This window comes from Neodiprion pinetum, chromosome 2, assembly GCF_021155775.2.
Source record: "Neodiprion pinetum isolate iyNeoPine1 chromosome 2, iyNeoPine1.2, whole genome shotgun sequence".
Classification (NCBI taxonomy): Eukaryota; Metazoa; Arthropoda; class Insecta; order Hymenoptera; family Diprionidae; genus Neodiprion; species Neodiprion pinetum.
This window is the reverse complement of record NC_060233.1, coordinates 10,313,367-10,335,073: the sequence shown is the minus strand read 5'-3', so window position 1 is coordinate 10,335,073 and position 21,707 is coordinate 10,313,367. Positions and strand designations below refer to the sequence as shown.

General features: G+C 41.3%; 2 protein-coding genes across 4 annotated transcripts; both read left to right on the top strand.

Annotated features, from left to right (window-relative positions):
- The first annotated feature begins 260 nt into the window (after positions 1-260).
- On the top strand, positions 261-5,892 carry LOC124212692 (L-lactate dehydrogenase A-like 6A). Its single transcript, XM_046613040.2, has 6 exons — positions 261-620; positions 4,006-4,123; positions 4,690-4,863; positions 5,017-5,190; positions 5,376-5,617; positions 5,689-5,892. The coding sequence occupies exons 1-6, from the start codon at positions 261-263 to the stop codon at positions 5,863-5,865; spliced, it is 1,245 nt and encodes a 414-aa protein (XP_046468996.1). The 3' UTR covers positions 5,866-5,892.
- A 9,079-nt stretch (positions 5,893-14,971) lies between these two features.
- Positions 14,972-20,957, top strand: LOC124211739 (L-lactate dehydrogenase). 3 transcript variants are annotated; one of them, XM_046611093.2, is made up of 5 exons: positions 14,972-15,107; positions 17,864-17,993; positions 18,809-19,274; positions 19,703-19,944; positions 20,033-20,957. In XM_046611093.2, exons 2-5 carry the CDS (start codon positions 17,868-17,870, stop codon positions 20,195-20,197), a joined length of 999 nt encoding a protein of 332 aa, XP_046467049.1. In that variant the 5' UTR covers positions 14,972-15,107; positions 17,864-17,867; the 3' UTR covers positions 20,198-20,957. The 3 variants fall into 3 exon arrangements, with proteins under 3 accessions (XP_046467049.1, XP_046467051.1, XP_046467050.1); XM_046611095.2 differs by lacking the exon at positions 14,972-15,107 and adding an exon at positions 16,819-17,112; XM_046611094.2 differs by lacking the exon at positions 14,972-15,107 and adding an exon at positions 16,819-17,123.
- Positions 20,958-21,707: the final 750 nt, after the last annotated feature.

The following is a 21,707-nucleotide window of genomic DNA, read 5'->3' as shown; positions in this document are numbered from 1 at the left end:
TATCTTACCCAAAATTTTTAGTTTTTCTACGTCCATCAGATCACCTCGCTTTTTCTATTGTTTTCTACATTTCTACCAATTGATCTACTCATTTTTAGTGTCTCAAATACAGAACCGAGCCCTCGGCCATTGTATGTATATTTCTTTTTTATGCGGGTGAACTTCAAAGACAAATAGAACGGAAACAGAAGAGAAAAAATAACCGAAATATCTGCCATACAAGCCGTATCGATTTTAAATGTCACCTGAAAAAAGGCGATATGACGATACATGCATTTCATTTATTTCTGTCAGTCAAAATATGTCAGGGATCGGAGTCGGTTAGAAATTCCAGGGAAATAGTAAAAATTTTATATACTTGTCATGGTGAAAGTCCGATTATAATTTATTCCATAAAATCGGAGGAACGTGTGTGTAGTGTGTTGTATCGGAACAAGGACTACGGATATGCAAAGATGCAGCCAGATAGTAAGAAGAAGTCGATCGACTCTAGGGGGAACACAGCTACTTTTTTACTCACGAAACATGCCGAATTTTCCTCTAATGGTCATCGGGTAAAAATCGTTATCGTCGGCAGTGGCCACACGGGGGTTGCAATCGCCATCGCAATACTCTTCAAGGTGATTGTATGCCTACGGTATTCTTGTTTGACTTGTCACGTGACCGTAGAGCTCCTAACCTCGAACGAAATTTTGCATATTCAAAAACAATCCAACCTGAAGTGATTTTCCGATCGCATAAAAATGTAATTCGAGATTTATTTTTGCTTTTTCCAATAAGTTATGGACGACAAATCATTAATTAATCGCATTTCTCAACATACTTACCTAAAGCAATGATAGTATAATAATACGTAATAGAGAACCTTCGTAGCCTAGTAGCTTTAGTTATACTCTTAAGAATATTAGTATTCTATATGAACTATGGATTGGAACATGGGGAAAAAATATTCCTGGTAACGTCTAAAAAATTCGGAATCCAAATTTGTGTCTTCACGTTTTAGAGTAACTGTGCTTCGCGTAGAGTAAAGCGAATAAGATTTCGTCCGGGTTAACTCCAGACATCCTTAGATGAGAATCATTTCACTGAATGCTTCTGGCTAATCGAGATTTGATTTACAAAATGAATTTTTAAGAAAATTTTCAGTACAGTGAGTTCAGGGGTCAATCACAATTACCTGCTTTTTCTGAAGAATATGTATTCAGTCGTTAGGGAATCGCGTGTTTTAGAATATGAAAGTGGATTCAAAACGTTGAGTACCTCACGGATGTATTTTAAATGAGAGATACAGAATACTTGATTGCATTTTAAACACATTTCATAACCCTTACGCCCAAGATTTAGTACCCGACTCCGATAGCGCGTGACTCCTACATAAAATCCAAGCCTCTAAGCGCCGAGGGAGGGCAGGCCTCTGGAATTTCTTATTGCTTTTACATTTATTTAAGTTCGCTTGTAGCGCAGCGCTGGACCAACGTAAGCTTGTACAGAAAAACGATTTTACGATGAATATAAAAATTGTAATTAGGCCACATAGTGATTAAAACGTGGCGTGATGATGTGGATTACGTAATTGTTCACGAATCGATATTGAGGAACAACTTGGTTATAATCGGGTACAATTAAGTCATTATCGTTTATCGAACATTTGAATTCATGGTTTCAAAACAATAACGATTTTGGCGAGATAGTTTGATTACTGAATTTATTCCTGATTGATTTTTGTGATTACAATTTTAACAGAGTGGCATTATTACAGTTCCAGTTCATGTTGTTCACAGTTCTATTTTTATCGCTTTGATTTTATCGTAACAATCCGTCAATTGTTCACGATATCATATTTGAGTCGTGAATTCCTCCTTTGACTCCACTCCTATTTTGAGTTTCCAGATACTCTTATTCCCAGTGACCAGTATCGTCGAAAACCAACAAGTTCCCAAACCTCTGAAGACGACGTCATAACTTTCACCTGCATTGTAGTCAACTGTCTTTGTTCACCGATACCTGTTTCCAAAGCTGCAACTGTCCAGACTGGACGAAGAGTTATCAACATCACAACAACAGGGATCGAGACGAATGAATCTTCCACTAAACTCCCGCTCAAGGGTGTGAGAGCTGTAGGGTGGATCGTCGAATACTGTCAACCGTTTCTTCCGGGAACTTGAGCTCGACGATGAGCAGGGTGTCGTAGATGAGCAACAGCACGGAGCCGTGGACTGCGATCGTAAGGTCGATGCGTTGGACGAACAGCAGGGGTTACAGACATCACATCTCGGTCGGGAACATTTCGAGCAATTCTGTTGACGAGGGGTGCAGAACGGGCAGCAGGAAGTCGATGGAGGCGGGGTACAGGGCCTGCAGCGGGTACAGGAGGCTGATGATCGCGATTTTGAGTTTGATGATATAATTACGCGGCTCGGTCTGGATCCGGGGCAGCTGACGGATGGGCAACACCGAGGGGTTGGCGTGCCGGTCGGTTTGCAGCAGGGTGGTTTATAGAGGGAGAGACAACCTTTGAGAGCGGGGCAAAGATCTCGTCTCGAAATGTAACGACAGAGTCCTGGGCCAGGAGAGGGTGGAGGTGGGACAGTAGATTGGGTACAACAGGAGGGCGGCGTAATGGCTGGATAGGTGAGGCGAGGAGGACAGGATGATCCGCGAAGACACGGAGTGCTGCAAATTCTTGGCATACAACACACACGCGTCGGATCTTTTTGGGTTGATGGGGACGGGCGGGTCTCGTATTTTGCAATAATCGCGTTGATGCGGTCTGCAAGGGTCTGGCGTGGCCGGCAGATACAGGAGTGCATTCCCTCCAAATCGTCAGAAGTATGCCTCCTCTGATATCGGTCAGTTCATTTTATGGTTGTTTGATTGTACGGGAATTTTGAGATTCGGATTAACCTGAAAATCTGGTCGGCTCGCGTTGTGATTATAAAATCGCGCCTGTCACCGGATGTGCTGAGTTTATCATGAAACTCGTCTTCATTGGAAAGGGAATCACTCTTGACAAAACAAAAGAGAAGAAACGTAGCAAAACGAGTCAGCTGAGTCGGTTTGCTAGTTCTATCTACCAGACGTCAATTGAAACACATAATCAGGCAAGAAAAAACTCCTCGCTTCGTTGATTTCTTAAGGATTGGTGACGCGGTTTTGCCATCGAATTCTTACGTAGTGATTCTGTCAACGACACGTTTTGACTCTTGAATGCCAAGATAGCTGGTCGTCCCAAAAACCGACTTATCCAAACTCATGTCAGTTGGCCAGTGAACGCAGGCCTCTTTATATTACATCGTTAGTATCGCCTAACCACGACGAAACGTTTTATGGCAGGATGTAATAGCTCCGGTGAGTTAATATGACAGATGTTTGTTTTTGTTAGAATTAGCGGAAATTCAACCCTACGTTACTTTGGAAGGATAGTTAATGCGAATGTGGTTGCCTCCGTTGCCATTCTAATTTCGAACGGAGAGACTGTATCCACGTTACATTCGCGTCAGGTATTATTTTCAAATTTGTAGGACATATAAGTCGATACTTGAAAGCTAATAATTATCTGCATACACGGCAACGGTTAGCAACGTCACGATGGACGTTGATTTCAGCGTATTGTATTAATTGGGTTGCGTAAGCTCGTTAAGTCATGATGGCAGACGGCCAATTGTAAAAAAACGAGTAGTGTTTCTGACGGTGGGACATCCATTCCCAGCATAACAAGGGTATCATCATAATTATTTCACCATGGAAATCTAGCCTAGAATCCCTTCCAACGTATTGAAGAGGAGCGAAATAATATATTAGGAGCAGCGTCTGACGATCGTTTTTGCCAGGTCAGATACAGCCACTTATAAGCGGCTATTGGAGATTTAGAATTGTTCATAAAATGGAAGCATATTCTTCAGATGTCAATTCACAAATATATCCGACTATTGAGCTTCTCGAGTTCAGAATACCGAGTCTCTGTCCTACTTCTCTAATTTGTATTATTTTATTCATGTTTTGTAGCGCCTGGCCTCTGAGTTGATTCTGATAGACACGAACGAAGATCTGGCAAAAGCAGAAGCTGAGGACATCGGTCAGGCCGCAGGTTTCTTAGGTAACCCACGGATTATTGGAACAAAGGGTGAGTCACTTCACAAATGAACATAGTCATACATGTGCGTGCACAGAAAAATTTATGTATTGCTCTCTCAAGATCATTTTTGAAAGTTATAATGTTTCGACAGCTCTACTCCAATGCTTGACAACCTTAGTCCTATAAATTTGTAATTTCGTCACTATAAATAAAGAAATTGGTAGCCCATTGACAGAACCAATGAAAAGGAATGGAGAAACTATCATCTGTGGTCAAAGGTCTCTTTCTTATTCGTAAAATTTTAAGAGTATATGCATTCATAGTACTTTATACATTAATTATTCAAAAGTTGAGCAGTACTTTCCAAAATAGTAACTAAAGTACACCTATTTGCTATTTGAGAATTATTTGATATTTTCAAGCCAGTACGAAGTTAACATACGAATGCTTTGACTTAGAATTCATAAAAAGTTGGCGAAATGGTAACTATCCGCTTGACATTTGGTAATGGCGATTAATGAGCCAAATTCTGAAGCTGTGTCAATCCCTATGTTCACGATTGTCCTCGAAAACGTTGATTTCATACATTGAACATCTGTATATCCTCATTTCAGACTACAGCTTCGCAAGAGATGCTGCGGTCTGCGTGTTTACGGCAGGCACTCAGGTGGAGAAGGATCAGGACCAACACTCCATGTTGGAACCAAATATCGAAATTTTCAAGATGGCCGTTCCGAATGTATGCAAATACGCACCGAACAGCATTATCGTCATCGTAACAAGCCCTGGTGAGCACGGGTTCGGCTAAAGAGGAAGCGAATCGTGACAGGCAAAGTGTTTTACCGTCTCGAATGTTGAAATGGTTAACTTGAAAATTAGCAAAAGCTGCTCGATCTAACTTGATAACAAAAATACCCACCACATACACAACCATGTTGCAGTTGACATTATGTCCTACGCCGCTATGAAGCTCTCTGGATTCCCTCCAAACCGTGTCATCGGCCTCGGCACATTCCTGGACAGTATCCGCTTCCAGTACTTTATCGCACAGAAATTAGGACTGTCGGCAAACTCCGTACAAGCGTTAGTAATCGGAGAAAGTGGACCTAGTTCTGGTAATCGTGAACAGTATACTTTCTGGATGTACTATTATCGTAAAATTTTTCCCTTGCGTTATAATAATCAACGACTATTAAACCTCAGGTGACATGAGGTTTCGAAATCGCAATTACAAAGACTTTGTAAATGAAAGGATCTCGGTGAAAATTTAATCACCAGACTCGTTCGATAATATTTTTAGTTCCCGTTTGGTCGGCCGTTGCCGTTATGGGAATGAAATTGAAGGAAATAAACAAGGAGATTGGACAGAAAACCGATCCAGAAGGCTGGGGTGAACTACATGAAAAAGTGGCGAACTGTGACAACGATCTGATCGATAAGAAAGGGCATTCGAATTGGGGAGTCGGGATTTGTGCTGCAGAGATTGTCGATGCAATCGTTAGAAATACTTGTGCTTGTCTCACTGTGTCAACATTCGTCAAGGTTTGCTTTTGATATGAAAAGTTTTACACGAACCGAATTTCTTTCAACTTGCAATTTCTTTACAATCATAGGGGTGCCGACACGGTCTCGAAAAAGACGTCTTCATGTCGCTGCCATGTGTGGTTGGAAGAAACGGTGTCCAGTCGTATATACGCCACCTGTACACTACCGAGGAACAGGAACTGATGACCAAATCTTGCCGGGCCATTTACGAAGCGCAGAAACCATATCTGGACCGATTAGAATGAACACTGAAAACTGTTGTGCATACCGATTTTTTCGAGTAGATTCGTGATTAGTGGAGTAAACGTGTTGTTGCCTTGTCAAAGTTTTCTTGTTTTTGTTTCTCAACCAGAAATAGAAGCACTGCTCGACGAGTTGTGCGGGACTTCGGTTTTGCTTCAGTTTGTCCATTAATATATGTTACCTTATATCGCGTCCGAGAGACCAGCAACTTTGAAAAATCGATCTGCTTCTTGGAATTGCAATCCATCGAAGCATTATCTGCTTCGATTTCAATTACTCAACGCCGCGGTCAATAGCTACTTAGTTGTCGGCCACTGAACCGAATCTTGTTTGCTTCACGTGCGTAGGTGTACTGGATACATCGTCAGCCGAGTTGTCGATGCCATTCAGCGATATGTAACGTACGGGATTGTTGTGTATCTACTTTCAGTTTAGTGTTACATGTCTGTGGTTTCGTATAAGGTGAAAAAGGTGATTCAAGTTTTCGAAAACATTTCTCTTAGAGAAACACGTCCACTTCAACCACTTTTCAAGTCTGCGATGGTCCTTGGTTTGCTATCGCGACTCAAAGTTCTACCTATTCCTCCACTTTTCAATTTTTAGCTCCAATATCACACTATAAGTTAATTTTCAACACTATGCCCCTGTAGAATTAACTCTTTAACCATTTTGTGGTTTGTTGGCAGCCTTACTATTGTATACATCTCACAGTCAACTATTCCTGACTTTTCTACCAACATTCACGTTTTGCCTACCTTGTATTCTTCATATTTTCTTACAACCACTTCGAAATGGTGCGTCAAAGTACGCAGAACTTGGGTCAGAACTGCATCAACGTGTCTCGATGTTCAGTTTGTCAACGACATGAGAAACAAGGATAATTAACCTGCAATTTGCTTTGGTTTAATCGCACCTTTGAATCTCGGAAACGGACTTTATCCCCTGACGAAATATTATGCATCGTGATAAACCTACGCAGAGAATCAGCAGTATTTCTACCATTTTATAACGGCCTAAGTATCACATAGAAGCGAAGAAGAGGTATCAAGATATGTGCGAAGATACCAAGAACAGTCTCCTTCTAATGACCGCATGGAGTCGTTGAATCAGGGTAGCTGGAAACGGCGTGTAATATCTGTTCGACGAAATTCCCGCGAAGAGCTGAACTCCCGGTGTAGTTTAGTACAAGGGAATCGCGTCGCGACTTCGTCGACGCCACTGACGTAGGTGCCTTCGACCCACGTCGCATATAAGCTGGCGTTACCGTGAAACACATTAATCAGCCTTACAAGAGCAGGACACGCGTTGCAGCCGGGGTAAAGTAAGACGTATCGGGTAAGCCGTCGGTGATCCGCTGAATTGGATTCTTGGACACCTGGTGGGCCGCCAGGTCGGCCTTACCCCGGGGAATCCGGGTCCTCGGATCCCGCGGCTGGTTATTAACTACTCGAGGACATCCTCGTGGGCGGCATCCGTTCGGGGCGACGACGTTGACGACGAAGAAGAGGTCAGCCGTCTCGTCGCCAAGTGATTCATTACGTCAGCCAACGAATAATCGCGGCCGGCGAACGAGCCGAGGGAACAAGTACGATGGTCGCACTTCTTTATCATACGCGGAGCTTCGTCTAGCTAAATCTTGCTCACGGATTGACCAACGGAACAACGCTCGACCTGGCTGGCCCACCCGGGACCGGCTTCCGAGCTGCTCCGGCAATTTCTTGGTATTATCTCGATGATGTGTCTAGCCTCCGCGTAATTTATGAACCACCGAGCGAGATTATGCCTTCTGACTTAATTCCCGTATACCCCTTTCACCTCTGCTACTTTGCTACCGACTCCCGGACACTTGAGAGGTGGAAATTGAGACTTTTATTTAGGAGGTGTCTCTCACGTGGTAGAGCAACACCGAACAGCAGCTCTTCGCACGAACGTTACACAGTGAACAAGCTTTGAGTCGAAAGGCTGGATATAACTAAAAAATCTAATCAATTTTGATCGACATCTGAATTAGAGATTTCCGCACTTTTCGGAAGGTTATCAATTTCAGAGATTTGAAACAACGAACTTTACGTTGTATTTTGTGTAATTTTATATGTAATGAATTTATTTCAAGAGTTTACTGGTGACTTAAATTTACTTCAGCTGAAATGATCCAGTAACTTCAGATGATTGTCAAACGCTTTTAAATCAACGTGCTCCGATTGATGCCAATCAATGCCTTCAAATACCCTTTCATGAGCTTATAAAGTCGATTTGTTTTCTGACCAACTGTACAGTTAATTTCAGCAGGAATTATCTTTCGCAATGACCAAAGAAATTCATGAACTGTTTTCGTGGTGTCTGCTTCTGGATCTCATTACTTTTTTTTCCAATTATCAAGTCGAAAACAACGACTTTATGAAGAATTACATTTTATAAGTACTCGAATTATTTTGAGTCTGAACTGCATTAAATATCATTGGATACCCCGGGATCACTGATTTCTGCACACAAGTGCCACGAAATCATAAAATTGGTTTCGGAGCGAGGTTGATTGGTTTCGGGAAGCGTGATTGAGTCGCGTTTTATTTAGTCACTAAACCAATCAGTAATTAAGACATCTCCAAATCAACGGTTTTTTTTTATTCGTTCACGGTTCGTTTCTCGATCAGGGTCCTTCGGCATCGACTGGAGGCTTACCGTGTTGCTGTCACCTCGTTATCCAAAAGCAGTTCAATTAAAGTCGTGAGTATCGAACCTTTTCACCTCGACAGAAGATGGAGAGAAATATTTTTCAAAATTCAAAAACGGACAAGTCTTACAGTGTCCAAGTTATCGTCAATGTTCTGTGAAACGAAACACGCAGCGAAAACAGAAGTGCAGTACATATCATAAGTTAAGAGTACTTGAACTTGAATTTTCCTCAAAACCAGTACGAAGTTTCGGAAAACTTTTCTTGTACCCTTGCGAGGATGTTCTCGACCTACAAAGAGGTAATAAATATTTAAATTACCTCCCGGCAAAGGGTTGACACTCAACCCTCGTCGAACAAACAATTTAATTTCAAAGAATCACTGTAATTACTATCGTCGAGTTACATCTCGGTCCTACCAACGTCCAGGAGATAAACTTCAACCTCGCCGCCTACCGGATACGTGAATGATCTTAGCCCTTAAATCACTCAGTCACGCGTCGATACAACTCTTATGGATCCGTTTACAGCAGGATTAAGATTTTTGCGGATTACCACGGTCCGGAAAAAATCCAGCTCACCACCTTCGGCGGATCAGTCTGCAGTTTCCGCACGTCCGGCACTGCAGAACACCTTACCCTGAATCAAACCTGACGTGGATTCGAACTTGCGACGGGTCTTAATGGTCAGGGCGAGTATATACGGCATCGTCTACCGAGGAATATTACCATACTGGCCTTGCCCGCCCGTCTGACCATCCACTTGTCTCTTCCCGGGCATCTCCGAACCATCTCGGCAGCATCTTTGCGGCCACCGTGTTACACGTTGCGTTCAACTTTTGTCTCTCTTTCCTTTTTTTTTCGCTTTTTTGATCCTTCCTTTTCTACTCCTTGTTCCCTGTTATCTTTCTACCTCTCGTCTTCGCGCTTCCAATCTCTTTTGCCCTTGACGTGTATGAATACGCCGCTCGCCGAGCGTCTAATTCGTATACGCGTATTCACGTGCAGTGTCGATGAAACGTTTTGATGCTACGGTCCCTAACGAAGAGAAAACTGTGAAGGATTAATGATCACTCAAAATTCCAGTCTTCGTAAAAAAGAAACGACATGTGCGAATGAATAAGCATAACCCATTTCCAATGAGATTCGAACGATCGGTGAATCGTTAGCGATCATTAATAAAAAATCGTCAAATTGAAAATATTTAATCATTTCTAGAACTCGTTTCTACCAACGAGTTCGGAAAAAAGAATAAAATCGCCAGAAAAATTCTTACTAGAAAAATTGAGCAGTAACTCTACTGTATATCCTTGAAATATAAGTAGATCAATGACTGAATTGAAACCTCGAGTCATTAGTGTCTTTATTAATAAAATTATTCATCCGCGGCAAGAAATGATAGATCTTTGGTTGACGCAGGTGCGTTTAATAGCTTACAGCATACCGGTCGTAGAACGTTATTGGTAAGTATAATACATACGAAGTAAATTAATCATGATAACGGATTAGGATTAGGGCCTAGAGGCGTAAATTAAAAATTTAGAAGGATGAGCGGCGACGTAAGACGGATTAAGGAATTAAAGTAATTGACTACGGGCCTCGCGGACAGTTTAGAAATAAATCCCAAAAAATTTCTGTCCTACGAGTCGCCGGAGTCTCGCGCGCGGGAAATTCTGAATAGAGCATAGTGGCGTCACCTGGTGGCCCTCCTCGGTACGCCGTTCGAATTTTTGAAAGCGGTCGGCATAACGGTCGGTCGGCCAAGCGCCACGTGAGCGAACCTCGCAGAGGCGTCACTTGACTCTCGAAAAGGCAGAAAATGGGTATCACTTCTTTTGGTACAAGCTTGAGTGAAATATCGGAGTAGCCGGCGCTTGGCGCAACTCAGCGTTGATTGTAATTAATAGCCGCCGATTGCGTCAGCTCGGCCGGTTAATTGTCGAGCGAAGACAAACGACGGAGGAACACGCCACCGTTGCATTAGCCGGTCTTGTACCATGACACGACGGCCACAACTATGGGACCAATACAACTTGAGACTACACTACTTGGCCTCGGGCCCCATTGGGTGTCGATTCTTGGGCTTGGGGTGTGCAGGTACCTACGGTGCACCTCGCAGCATCCAATCGAACCCTCTTTCGGTCTATGCAAAATCGTGGCTATATCGGGACGATCATAAAATTCAATTTATTACCCGAGAATACCGAGTCGTTAGCTATCGTGTAATTCTTGTTATGGATTTGATCAAACCATGTGTGAATTACATCGTAGAATAAATGGACTCGTCGATTAATAATTATCTGATATCCCCGGTGCTATTTCAAGACTCTGTTATCTACGAGTATAATTAGTTTTAATCGGGATTTTATGTTGCGATATTATTTTAAGCCTGTTGCACAGAACTTGCCATGTAAATATTCCAGGTAATGTGACACGTACGTCTCGCATTGCCGAAACCGCAAATCCAGTTCCATTGACCAGGGTGCCATGGTCGATTTCGACGTTGACGTATATTACATCTCTAAATATCGAAGTCCACGTACCTTAAACGCGAAAAAGGGCTTAACGGCCCCATTTTATACGCAATTCTGAACAAAAACACTCCAACCCATTTTCATTTGCGGCAGAAATAAAGAAGTAGCACGGATTCTACGAAATCGCAATAGTAAATTGTATGTATTGGAGTGTTTTTGGTCAGAATTGGGTATAGAAAGGGGCTCTTAAGCCTTTTTTCGCGTTTGAGACACATGGACTTGGACCTTTGGAGATACATACATTAACGTTAAAATCGACCAGGGAATCATCCTAAGATATACTAATAGAACGTAACGGATTCTCTGAAGTCTGATCTGCTTATCGTTAGAGAATTTATCGATACGATTCACACGTGACACAGGCGTCTATGATAATACAACGTACTGATAAGTCGTGCAATAGATCGTTAAACATGAGGCCTAATAGTTACACGCTCACGCGTGGATCAATGAACGCACGCCGACCGATGAACCAGGAAAAATGGCCAAGTCAGATAAGCACCCAGGGCTGTAATTGCGAGCTGGATAATTTCTGCACCTTGGGGCCCCCTACGAGGTCGACGCTCTGATTTATGGCCCGATTCTGGATTACCGATAAACGCATGCACCGAGATCTTGCATTAGCGGCAAAGATCGGCCTCGTGATCTTCCCCGCGAGATTTCAGATCTCCAACGATTACATGCCTCGATTCGAGATTTACGGAGGTGCAAAGCTACACCTACCGCCGCACAAACAGCGGTGCTTACATATTTATAGTCAAGAATCACTTTGTACCCCGATTCTTCAAGTTCACGCTATCGCAGGAGTCGATGCTGCAGCCTCAGGTACTTTTCTGGCTGGTGGTGCCTGTCTCATACCAATATCGGCGTCACGGATCTTCACTTGCGTCTGGGCACCGAGGTCTACAAATTAGCGCGTAAGCCAAGAGATATACGCAGATAATCATGATGGAGCCAAGTTTTAGCTGCCTGACAAACTTCCAGGTCCGAGCTGTTATACGCTACATAATGTTGAAACCCATTGTCAAACTGAAATGCGAACTTGAAGAATGTGTTCCTCATGGGATTCTCATAAGAATTTTCAAAACCATTTAGTATTTTTGAACTTTACATACTTTTGAACGATCGATCTATTCCAAAGTAATGATGACCCAACATTATAGCCGGAATGTCAGCTGTTTTTATTTTAGAGCAACGGGTACTTTGAGTATTGGGGACTTTTTTCATCGTCGTTGCTTTAGATTATACTCCGTTTTCATTCAAATACGGCGAGATCGTCGGAGACAAGTGTTTACTGCGAGTGGTTTTCTTCTTCGTGATCCGGCGTGGGTATTGACGACCCAATAAACGCGTCGTTTACCTTCTTCGATAGAGGATTGGCTCTGTCGCATAAGGGCCCAAAATCACCTGCCACGGTTTTCCAACGAGGTTTCATCGTAACTTACAATCACGCGATCTCGTGAAAGCACCTCCTGCAACGGCGGTGCCTCATTGGGACCCACGAATGGTCCGAGAGTAGTCGACGAGTTTGCCGTCACTAACGAATGCGCATGCATTAACCCACAGTAATTACGATATCAAAGACTCGTTGGTAATACTTAGCGGCGTCCTAATTGCTGCCCTCGACAATTTATTAAATTGCTCTATTACTCGCTTCGGGCATAGAGTGCAGGTATAGGTATAACTTTCTTGAGTTATTAGCTTCGCATTATAATGCATTACGCGCGAGTCTTCGCTGCATAATGCCTTGTTTATGGAAAGCAGTTTAACTCGAAGTGTATTTTTGTACTTACCATATACCACCGTTTTACGCATCCAACGTTTGGAGGTTATACAAATATACACCTATCCGCGTAATAACTTCTGTAAACAAGATGCAAACCAATTTCTTAGCAACAAAATTAAAATTAACTCAGTATGCTCCAATTTTTTAGGCAGCATTCTCGCATACCGCAAAAATGTATTTATGCGTGTATGGATCGTAAAATTTCGCTTATGAAGTTAAGCAAACTTACAAGATTTTATTGCAAATTTAATGAGAATGCTTGGTAATTCAGTTTAGAATACGAAATTTATAATTTATTTGCACTTTTTATAGTAAATGTGCTGTTAATTTACAAACATTCTTAACACTGTAATTGCTATCCTGTCAAGTATAATTTCGGGTGCAAGATATATTGTAAATCATCTGTTCAAAAAACCAATCCCGTTACCGCAAAAAAAAGCAATAAAGAAGTAATGAATTTCATTAAATTTCAAGGATGTCCGATGAAAAAGAATCCGGAAAAATTCGACTGGATTTACCCCGAAAGGCGTATTTCAAAATAATTCCGATATCATCTGGATAGGTTTTCCACGTATGACGCTCCAACATTATCTGCCTATCTCAAAGCCACAGACTTTTTTTCTTCCGGCAAGTCTCATTGTATTTCATTTCCAGTTTTAATCAGCAAAGTTTATATGTTATAGTCACTGCACGTGCTGGCGAATAAATGATAACACATTTCAGTAATTTCTATGAATCGAATTCAAAAATGATACTATTCAAACTAACTTCCTCATTCAAGTCGAGTCAAGTATCGATAAAGTTTTTCTTAACTTCTCGTATCAGCGATTAGGAGCACAAAAATTGATCCATATTTTACGCCCAAATGAAGTAACGAATTTGGAGAATATAACTCTGACATTGTAATTGGAGTGAAACTGCAGCCTCTTATATCCCTTAAAACTACCAAAAGCAATCGCAGTCAATTCACCTTCCGCTTGACGCGGAAGCACCGTGAACTTGAAATATCTACAGTGATTGCAACACGTGCTCAGCAACACGTCAACCCGTTCCCGGTTAGCGGTGTAGAGAAGGAGAGTAACAGAGAGCAACAGAGACGGGCCGATATGGAGAAAGCGAGACAGACGAATGAATAGCGGTTCAGCGAGTCGCGAATGACGAATCGCACGTATTCCAGACCGGGGAAATACTGATGAAATCCTATGACGCCAAGCGCAACACATTGCGTTAGGTTGTACAATTTTGATATTTGCTGGCCAATCATTTGTTTCATCAGACGAGGGTGAACCACCAGACATTTGACTCCGATATAGGCTTTCAGACAAGCATAAGTTAGTCGCTCGTTACTTTATCACATTGGAATAACGCAGGCTTAATTACAACGCTTTTATCACCAGCATTCGCTGTACGTCAAAAGCTGTTATCTTTACCCCAAATCATGAGACATGAATTGAAGTTCGACCAACTCTGCCAACGCATCTCCTTCCTCAAATTATCATCAAATGTACACAACGCCTCATGCTGACAGTATGATTCGGACTCTTTCCCTTTAAAATTAAAGTCGAGACCGGCGATATCTCAATTCCCACGAATCGTGCGGATCTTTTCTACTCATTGTAACCAGTTTTCGTTGAACTTTCATGAATTGACCAGGTCTCGTTCCGCTTTGTATTAAACTTATACGAGTGGGAACCATGGGAATAAAACGAGCTTAAATTCAACCGGCTCGCTGTCCAAAGGCGCGACACGATTGGATCAGCGGTCGGAACCACGGGACGTTGAGAATTTCGAGGAAGACGACCGATGGGAATAGCCTGCGCATTCGGCGGTTCGTGACATCCCCGGCGCTGCGCATGCGCCGTGAAAGTGTTCGAAGAATTTCAAATCGTACGTGTCGTTGGGCACTCGCGCCGTTGCGCGATCAAGCCAACCGCTGGAGTCAAGCCTGCGTATTTATATTCATGTCTAATCACGATTCTGCGATGGTTTTGATGGCTGGTCAATTCGGCGCATGATTTTAGAATTTTTAGATTCCGAATTCTCGTGACTAGCGGCCAAAGTGGGGGTTCGACGGAGCGAGAAAGTGAAAATAGAACTGTATAAAAGCACGAGGTAAGGTCACCTTGGGAAACATAATCCTGCGAGTTGTCAAACGGTCAAGGTGGTCTACGATACCGGCTTCGAGTTTACTACTCTGTTACAAGTTTCACACGGGACTTATTGTCTCTTGTTGACCAAGTTTACCCTTCTCATCGTAAGTACCACATTTTCAATCGATCAAACCTTGTCTTTAGTACCAGTTTTCTCTAGTTATTTCCACCTGTCATAAACGTGTGTGTCTGACGTTGAGCAGAAGCTAACGTAAGAGCTACACGTGTATTTACGGTGGTTCCAGGTACTACACATTGAATTCAGATCGAGCTCTTAAAGCAGTGCAATTGTTAATTAACGTTAATCGACTGAATAAAATCGCGTTAAGCTGAAATGGACACATATGTTCAGAGTTCTCAAGAGGGAAGTGGATGTGGAGAAAAGAAATCATTGTCAATTTACTTAGATGTCATAGTCGTCTGAAAAAATTGTTAACGATGATTTTTCACCGGCACTTTTGTGTATACACAGTGATGGAATCCGTACTTGCACTGACATCTGTGAGCGGTGCGTCTCAAGTTTTCCACCCTTGTGCACCAGGTTCTATTTTACCAGCCGATGTTCAAGCCCTCTTGTAACGAAGAGAAACCTAAAAATATTCACTTACACTGATTTATTGGGTTATATTTACGTTCAGCTGTAGTGATCGGATTAAATAGCGCCAAGATGTTTTTGCCATCTGTTGTAGCTTTGCCAGAGGTCATTGCACTTTATCTGCGTTTAAAAAGGGAAACTACGAAACGATCGGAATTACGATTTTATCTGAATATGAAAATATTCATATTTCTATTCCTGTAACGCTCGCATTCCCTGCAGTATAAGCTTACTTTTATTATCACTGTTAAATCTTATCGATAAAGCCCAGTTTATGATCATTTATTGCCCGAGACATAACAATTTCGAAAATAGATAACTCCTTGAAGATTCTTTCGGGAGTAAGTACCCAGTGAATAATAAGTAAATTGTCCCTGTTCCCAGTATCACAAATCTATCTACACTATTATCCTTATATACTCATCCCTCCACTTTTCAATTTTTAGCTCCAATATCACACTAGAAGTTAATTTTCAACACTATACAAATTTATAATCGCTGATGCAACAGTTCTAGACGCAATGAATTTGACAAAAATTACGTTCATCGGGTGAAGTTCTATGCAACTGTATACTGTAAAGGCGTAGCACTGGTCGTATATTAATAAATAAGTTTGAAAATTTTCTATCCAAACGAGAAATAAGAAGAGAAATTTTACAGTCCTAAAAACCGAACCACTGTCTCAAATGTGCAAGGATCAATTTTTGGCTACGTCTACTTTCATCCGTAGATTGAATTTTCGCAGATAATCTTTTGGTTATTTGGTTGTAATAAAATAATATATGCCATGAGAATAAGTGAAAACGTTGGTGAATGAATTAAGCAAACAATATTTGGATCACTGGGATGGTATAAGATGAAAAAGCAATTTGTATCAGAGAAGTAAAGAGAATACAGTGCTGGGTACATGGAATGGACAAAATAATATAAGAGATTCCATGCACGCGTTACAGGCATACAAAGCACACTAACTTTCTTTATTGGACTCGAGACCACATACACGCATCGAATATATTAACACACGTGAGCGAGTTACGAGCTTGGCTCCATACCATCATCCATACGGTCCGGGTGATTCGACCTCTAGGCGTTCGGCAAGGTCAAAAGAGTCAAATCTGCCTAAGGACGCCAAGTGCGTTAGTAGGTCAAAGCCAGGCCTGCGCGATGACAGTTGAGGCAGGGGGAATCCGGGAAGACTTGATCGCACCCTGAATTCGGGAAACAGGCATAAGAGTAGCTGGTGCAGAGCCACCCACAAACCATCAGGTGATCTCGCAGCATTCACGGGCAAAAGTTGATCGCAGCACTTTAATCTGGACAGCTTCCTTCCTTGTACCTGAAATCAGTTCAGTCCCTCACTTCAGACTCTATCGTATTTCTGGTGTCTATTCGGTCAGTCCTTATATTATATATTGGTAGAGAAGTGCAAAGAGAATCAGTCAGTTGGATCAATTTTGACAAAGGGAACAGGGCTTCGAATTTCCGTTCGTCAACCAGGAATCTTACAAGGCTCGGTACGAACGTTGTGAGTGTTACATTATCGACCGTTTAAAATAGGAAAGATTCTGTCGGAATACCTACAGATGAAAAAAGGTTGGAACGGGGAGAATAATGTCATTTCTAAAGTTATAGATCCCCAGGTTCCCTGGATTTCTTACTGACCATAATTTATGAGTTTCGCGTTTCGTCCTTCTTTTCGCTTCTTATTACCCGTACTAATTGCTGTCCGTATTTCACCATGATGAAGTTAGTGGGAAACATTAGAAGCTTTTATGTCATAAGAGATGAAGTTTTACGATTCGTTCAGCAGATTTTGGTGAACGATATCATCAACATTTTGAAATTAATCTCCCTGACGATACTGATGTTGCTGTATTGCTTCAGATCTGCATCGTTCTATTATTTTCAAATATCGTCAAAGACAATTCGATATTATTCCAGACCAGCCGTAAACATAAACGGTATGACAAGTATTTGAAGATTGATAAAAAATAAAGCATAAATTTAAAATACGCATTTTGCTTACTGGCGTTTATGAAGTTTATAGCTTGTGTATCAATGATGGATTAATTTATCTATCATATCGAAAAACATAAACCAGTATAAGATTGCTTTAAAAATGTGATAGTCATCGATAATCATATGTAGACGATCGGCTGCGTAGATAATCAGAAATGACAATTTCTAATCGAGCATGAGATGAAGTCCTAATCATGAATCCGCTATGCTGAGTAAAAGCTATAACAATATTGATTTCACTTTCAGAATAATGACTTCGATCAAAGAGAGGCTGTTGAAAACAGTCGTCGAGCCTGTCTCGGGAGGTAAAAACAAAATCACCATAGTTGGTGTAGGTCAGGTCGGCATGGCCTGCGCCTTCAGCATCCTGACCAACGTGAGTACATATCGCAGTCTACATTTACTGTTAGAGTAATATAGTTTATAATAAAGAAATCGCTTGTTCAAAAATGTTCATTTCTATTCTGAATCGAATTTTGAATAATTCAACGTCAGATCAAACAATTTACTGATTAAAGACACTTTTAAGCAAAACGACATTTTTTACGAAATAATTTTCTTCCATAGTAGAATATCTTCTACATTATCACTCCAAAAAATCTATCGCCTCAGAATTTTGGATAGTATACAGATCAGTGATTCTGTTTTCAGACCAATTTAACAAATTCAGCCATCTTAATTTTTTTGGGCGTGGGGTTCGTCGTTACGAAAATCATGTAGTGTTGTGGATTATCTACATAAGATAGTCATCTTAGATTGATTCACGTCTTTTCTCAACGCAGAGATAACTTGAGTTGAGTTTATCTTTCCTTATTATCAAGGTAGATAAATCTGTGATGCTTCTTCATCTTTTTTACTGAAAAAAGATAAGGTGAACTGTGCTTATTGAAATACAGCCAACGCTATCCAGAGTCACGACTCTGATGTAATTTTACAAAAATGAGTCTTTCAACAGAACCGTCTTTTTGAAAAAAGAACACTCCACGGTCTACCGCACGGTGGAAAAAGAGAGGAAAAAAAACGTATTTGGTCGAACAAACCAGCCCTTCTTTTTAAAATCTTAGGAATCCCCCGTTTTTATCGTTATCTTTTTGGTTACAATTCCCCTATTTATCATTACTTACGGTCAGCGTATATAAATATTGTATTTTGAAACGTCGTCTATAATCGCCCCTTTTTTCTCCTCTACAGAGTGTCTCGAGCGATGTGGTGCTGATCGACGTGATGGCCGACAAGCTTAAGGGCGAGATGATGGACCTTCAGCACGGCAGTGCGTTCCTAAAAAACGCAAGGATCAACGCGAGCACGGATTACGCGGCGACGGCGAATTCGACGATTTGCATCGTGACCGCGGGAGCCCGTCAGCGTGAAGGAGAGACGCGGCTGGACCTGGTGCAAAGAAACACAGACATATTCAAGGGCATAATTCCTCAGCTGGTGAAGTACAGCCCGGAAACAACTCTCCTGATCGTTTCTAATCCCGTGGACATACTGACTTACGTCGCTTGGAAACTCTCGGGACTGCCAAAGAATCGCGTTATCGGAAGCGGCACGAACCTCGACTCTGCTCGCTTCCGTTTCCTCCTCTCGCAGAGACTCGAAATCGCTCCGACATCCTGCCACGGATGGGTGATCGGAGAACACGGTGACACAAGTGGTACGTGGAAACTTTCAAGTCGATAATTTCGAATTAGATCTTGTGCACAAGTTTGGATATTTCTAAACCACCTGCACACTACTTGGTTTGAACAAAGTGAGGCTAATATGGCGTGTAAAGTAGGTCAATTTGTTATTATCATTATTACTCATTGTCAGCGCATGCAACGACATATTGCCAAAACTTCGAGTGCATATAGCGTGGAATAATGAAAAGAGTGAAAAGAATATTAATCATCAGCTGAAAAAGCAGGCTGACTGTGGCCGCCATATTGGTTTCACTTTGAACACATTTTTTCCTCCCTTCAGTATCCAGACTTGTGTGAAAGACTAGTCGATATGTCCAAAATTACTCACCATGTTACCGTTTATTTTTATTTTACGGCAAACGATTTTTTTGCTACAATTAGAGCACATTTTTTTTCGTAGTTCCCGTATGGTCAGGTGTAAACATCGCTGGAGTGCGTCTTCGCGACCTGAACGAGAAAGTTGGTACCGATCAGGACCCAGAGAACTGGGGCGAAATCCACAAGCAGGTGGTTTGGAGTGCGTACGAGGTGATCAAGCTAAAGGGGTACACTTCCTGGGCGATTGGTCTGAGCATTTCAAACTTGGCGCAATCGATTCTGCGCAATATGAGCTCCGTCCACGCGATCTCCACTCTCGTCAACGTGAGTCATTATCATCGAGATTTCACGAATAGTTCTCGTGCTGCGATACGATTTCGCAAAAATTACCGTCTCAATTGTATTTCTTCAGGGATTCCACGGCATCACCGAGGACGTATTTCTGTCCCTTCCTTGCGTCCTGGGCGAAAACGGAGTATCCCGAGTCGTCCTGCAGCAGCTTACGGACACAGAGCGCGATCTGTTGCAAAAATCCGCAAAGACGATGCACGAGGTTCAATCTGGCCTCAAGTTCTAAGCCTTCAATTCCTAATGTCTTTTTGCTCCTAAATACGTGTATTTTGCCATACAGCGCACAAATTTGATAGCATTTAATCATTTATGATATAACTCGTCATTGTTTTTCTCTCTACGTGTTCTTCTACGTTTAATAAGGTAGAAAAGTGCATTTTATTCTGATTCATCAATATATTATTTATTTTTTACCAATCACACGTAGTATAATAATACTTTTGTGCTGCATTTCATACGTATTGCATTACTAAACACTTCTGACCATGCAAGACGGTTAAAGCTTGCTGTGTGTATTCACCAACCTGTCAGTATTGACTAGTTTTCATTATAATAAGTCTATATTTCAATATGTGTGTGATTGTATGATGTTAATTTATTCGATGATAATTGGTGTATAATTACAGTAGATGCGAAGCTAATGAGATCATATTATACTTATGATTGTTAGAAAAAAAAATGCGATGTATTGAACCTGCAGTGAAATTTCATGTAGTTAGTTAAAATTTTATTTTGCGGTCGAATCCATTATCAAAAAAAATGTTTTCACTATATCCACGTACGCTGAAATACTTCATCTTGTTATCCAGTAAAACTTTCTTGAGTATAATGCGAAGATGTTGCAAGACTGATGCTACTTCTCCCCATGACTTTTCACAATTTCACACCTATAGCTTCTCACTGCCTAACACATTATATGAAAACTGAAAATATTTGTAATTTCTTTTCAGCTGAAATAATTAATTAAAAATTATTTATTTCTGTCACGATTGTGGTCTTAATTTTCCCGCAAAATTGAGATTAGGTAAGTGCATTGGATAATATATTGCATACGATTTTCTTAATTTTGAAGCTAGTTATTCAAGTAGTAGGTAATTTGTATCAATTATCTGAAGTGATAGTCTTGCCTCAAGAATTTGGTTCTTGGGTTGAACGGTAAAATTATTATTATAAATTCAGAAAATTTCACGTCTTACAGTAGTCGCCAATGATGTGTGACATCTAACCTCATGACCTAAAATATTAGAGTCGGGTATGAATTGAAGTGATTATTTCACAACCGATTAAGAAAAGCTGCATAGTAACTAGCTGTATTTTAACGCACATTTGAAAGGTACGAGCAAAAATTGTATCATCCAACTGTCGTAGAACGACAGCGTTATTAGCTGACCCGTTAACTAAAGAATATAACTTTAGTCAACGGCTGACCATCGAAGGGCCTGGCCGCTTGAGTCTGGAATCGGCAGGAAGGATAAAGTGCGTATTCCGTGTCTGAAATATAAAACCAAAATCATTATACAACACATCATATTATCATACATCATACATCATACATCGTACATACTATTCAAGTTCGAAACCAAAGTTTGGATGTTCAGAAAGTGACGTCACCAAAAAAAATTTTTTTTTTTGACGTCATTGACCTATACAGAAGAAAATCAGCCAGCCGAATTCCTCAGTCTGGAAACAACCGCGCAGTAGAGCGGACGTGTGAGAATCGAAGAATTCGTCAACAC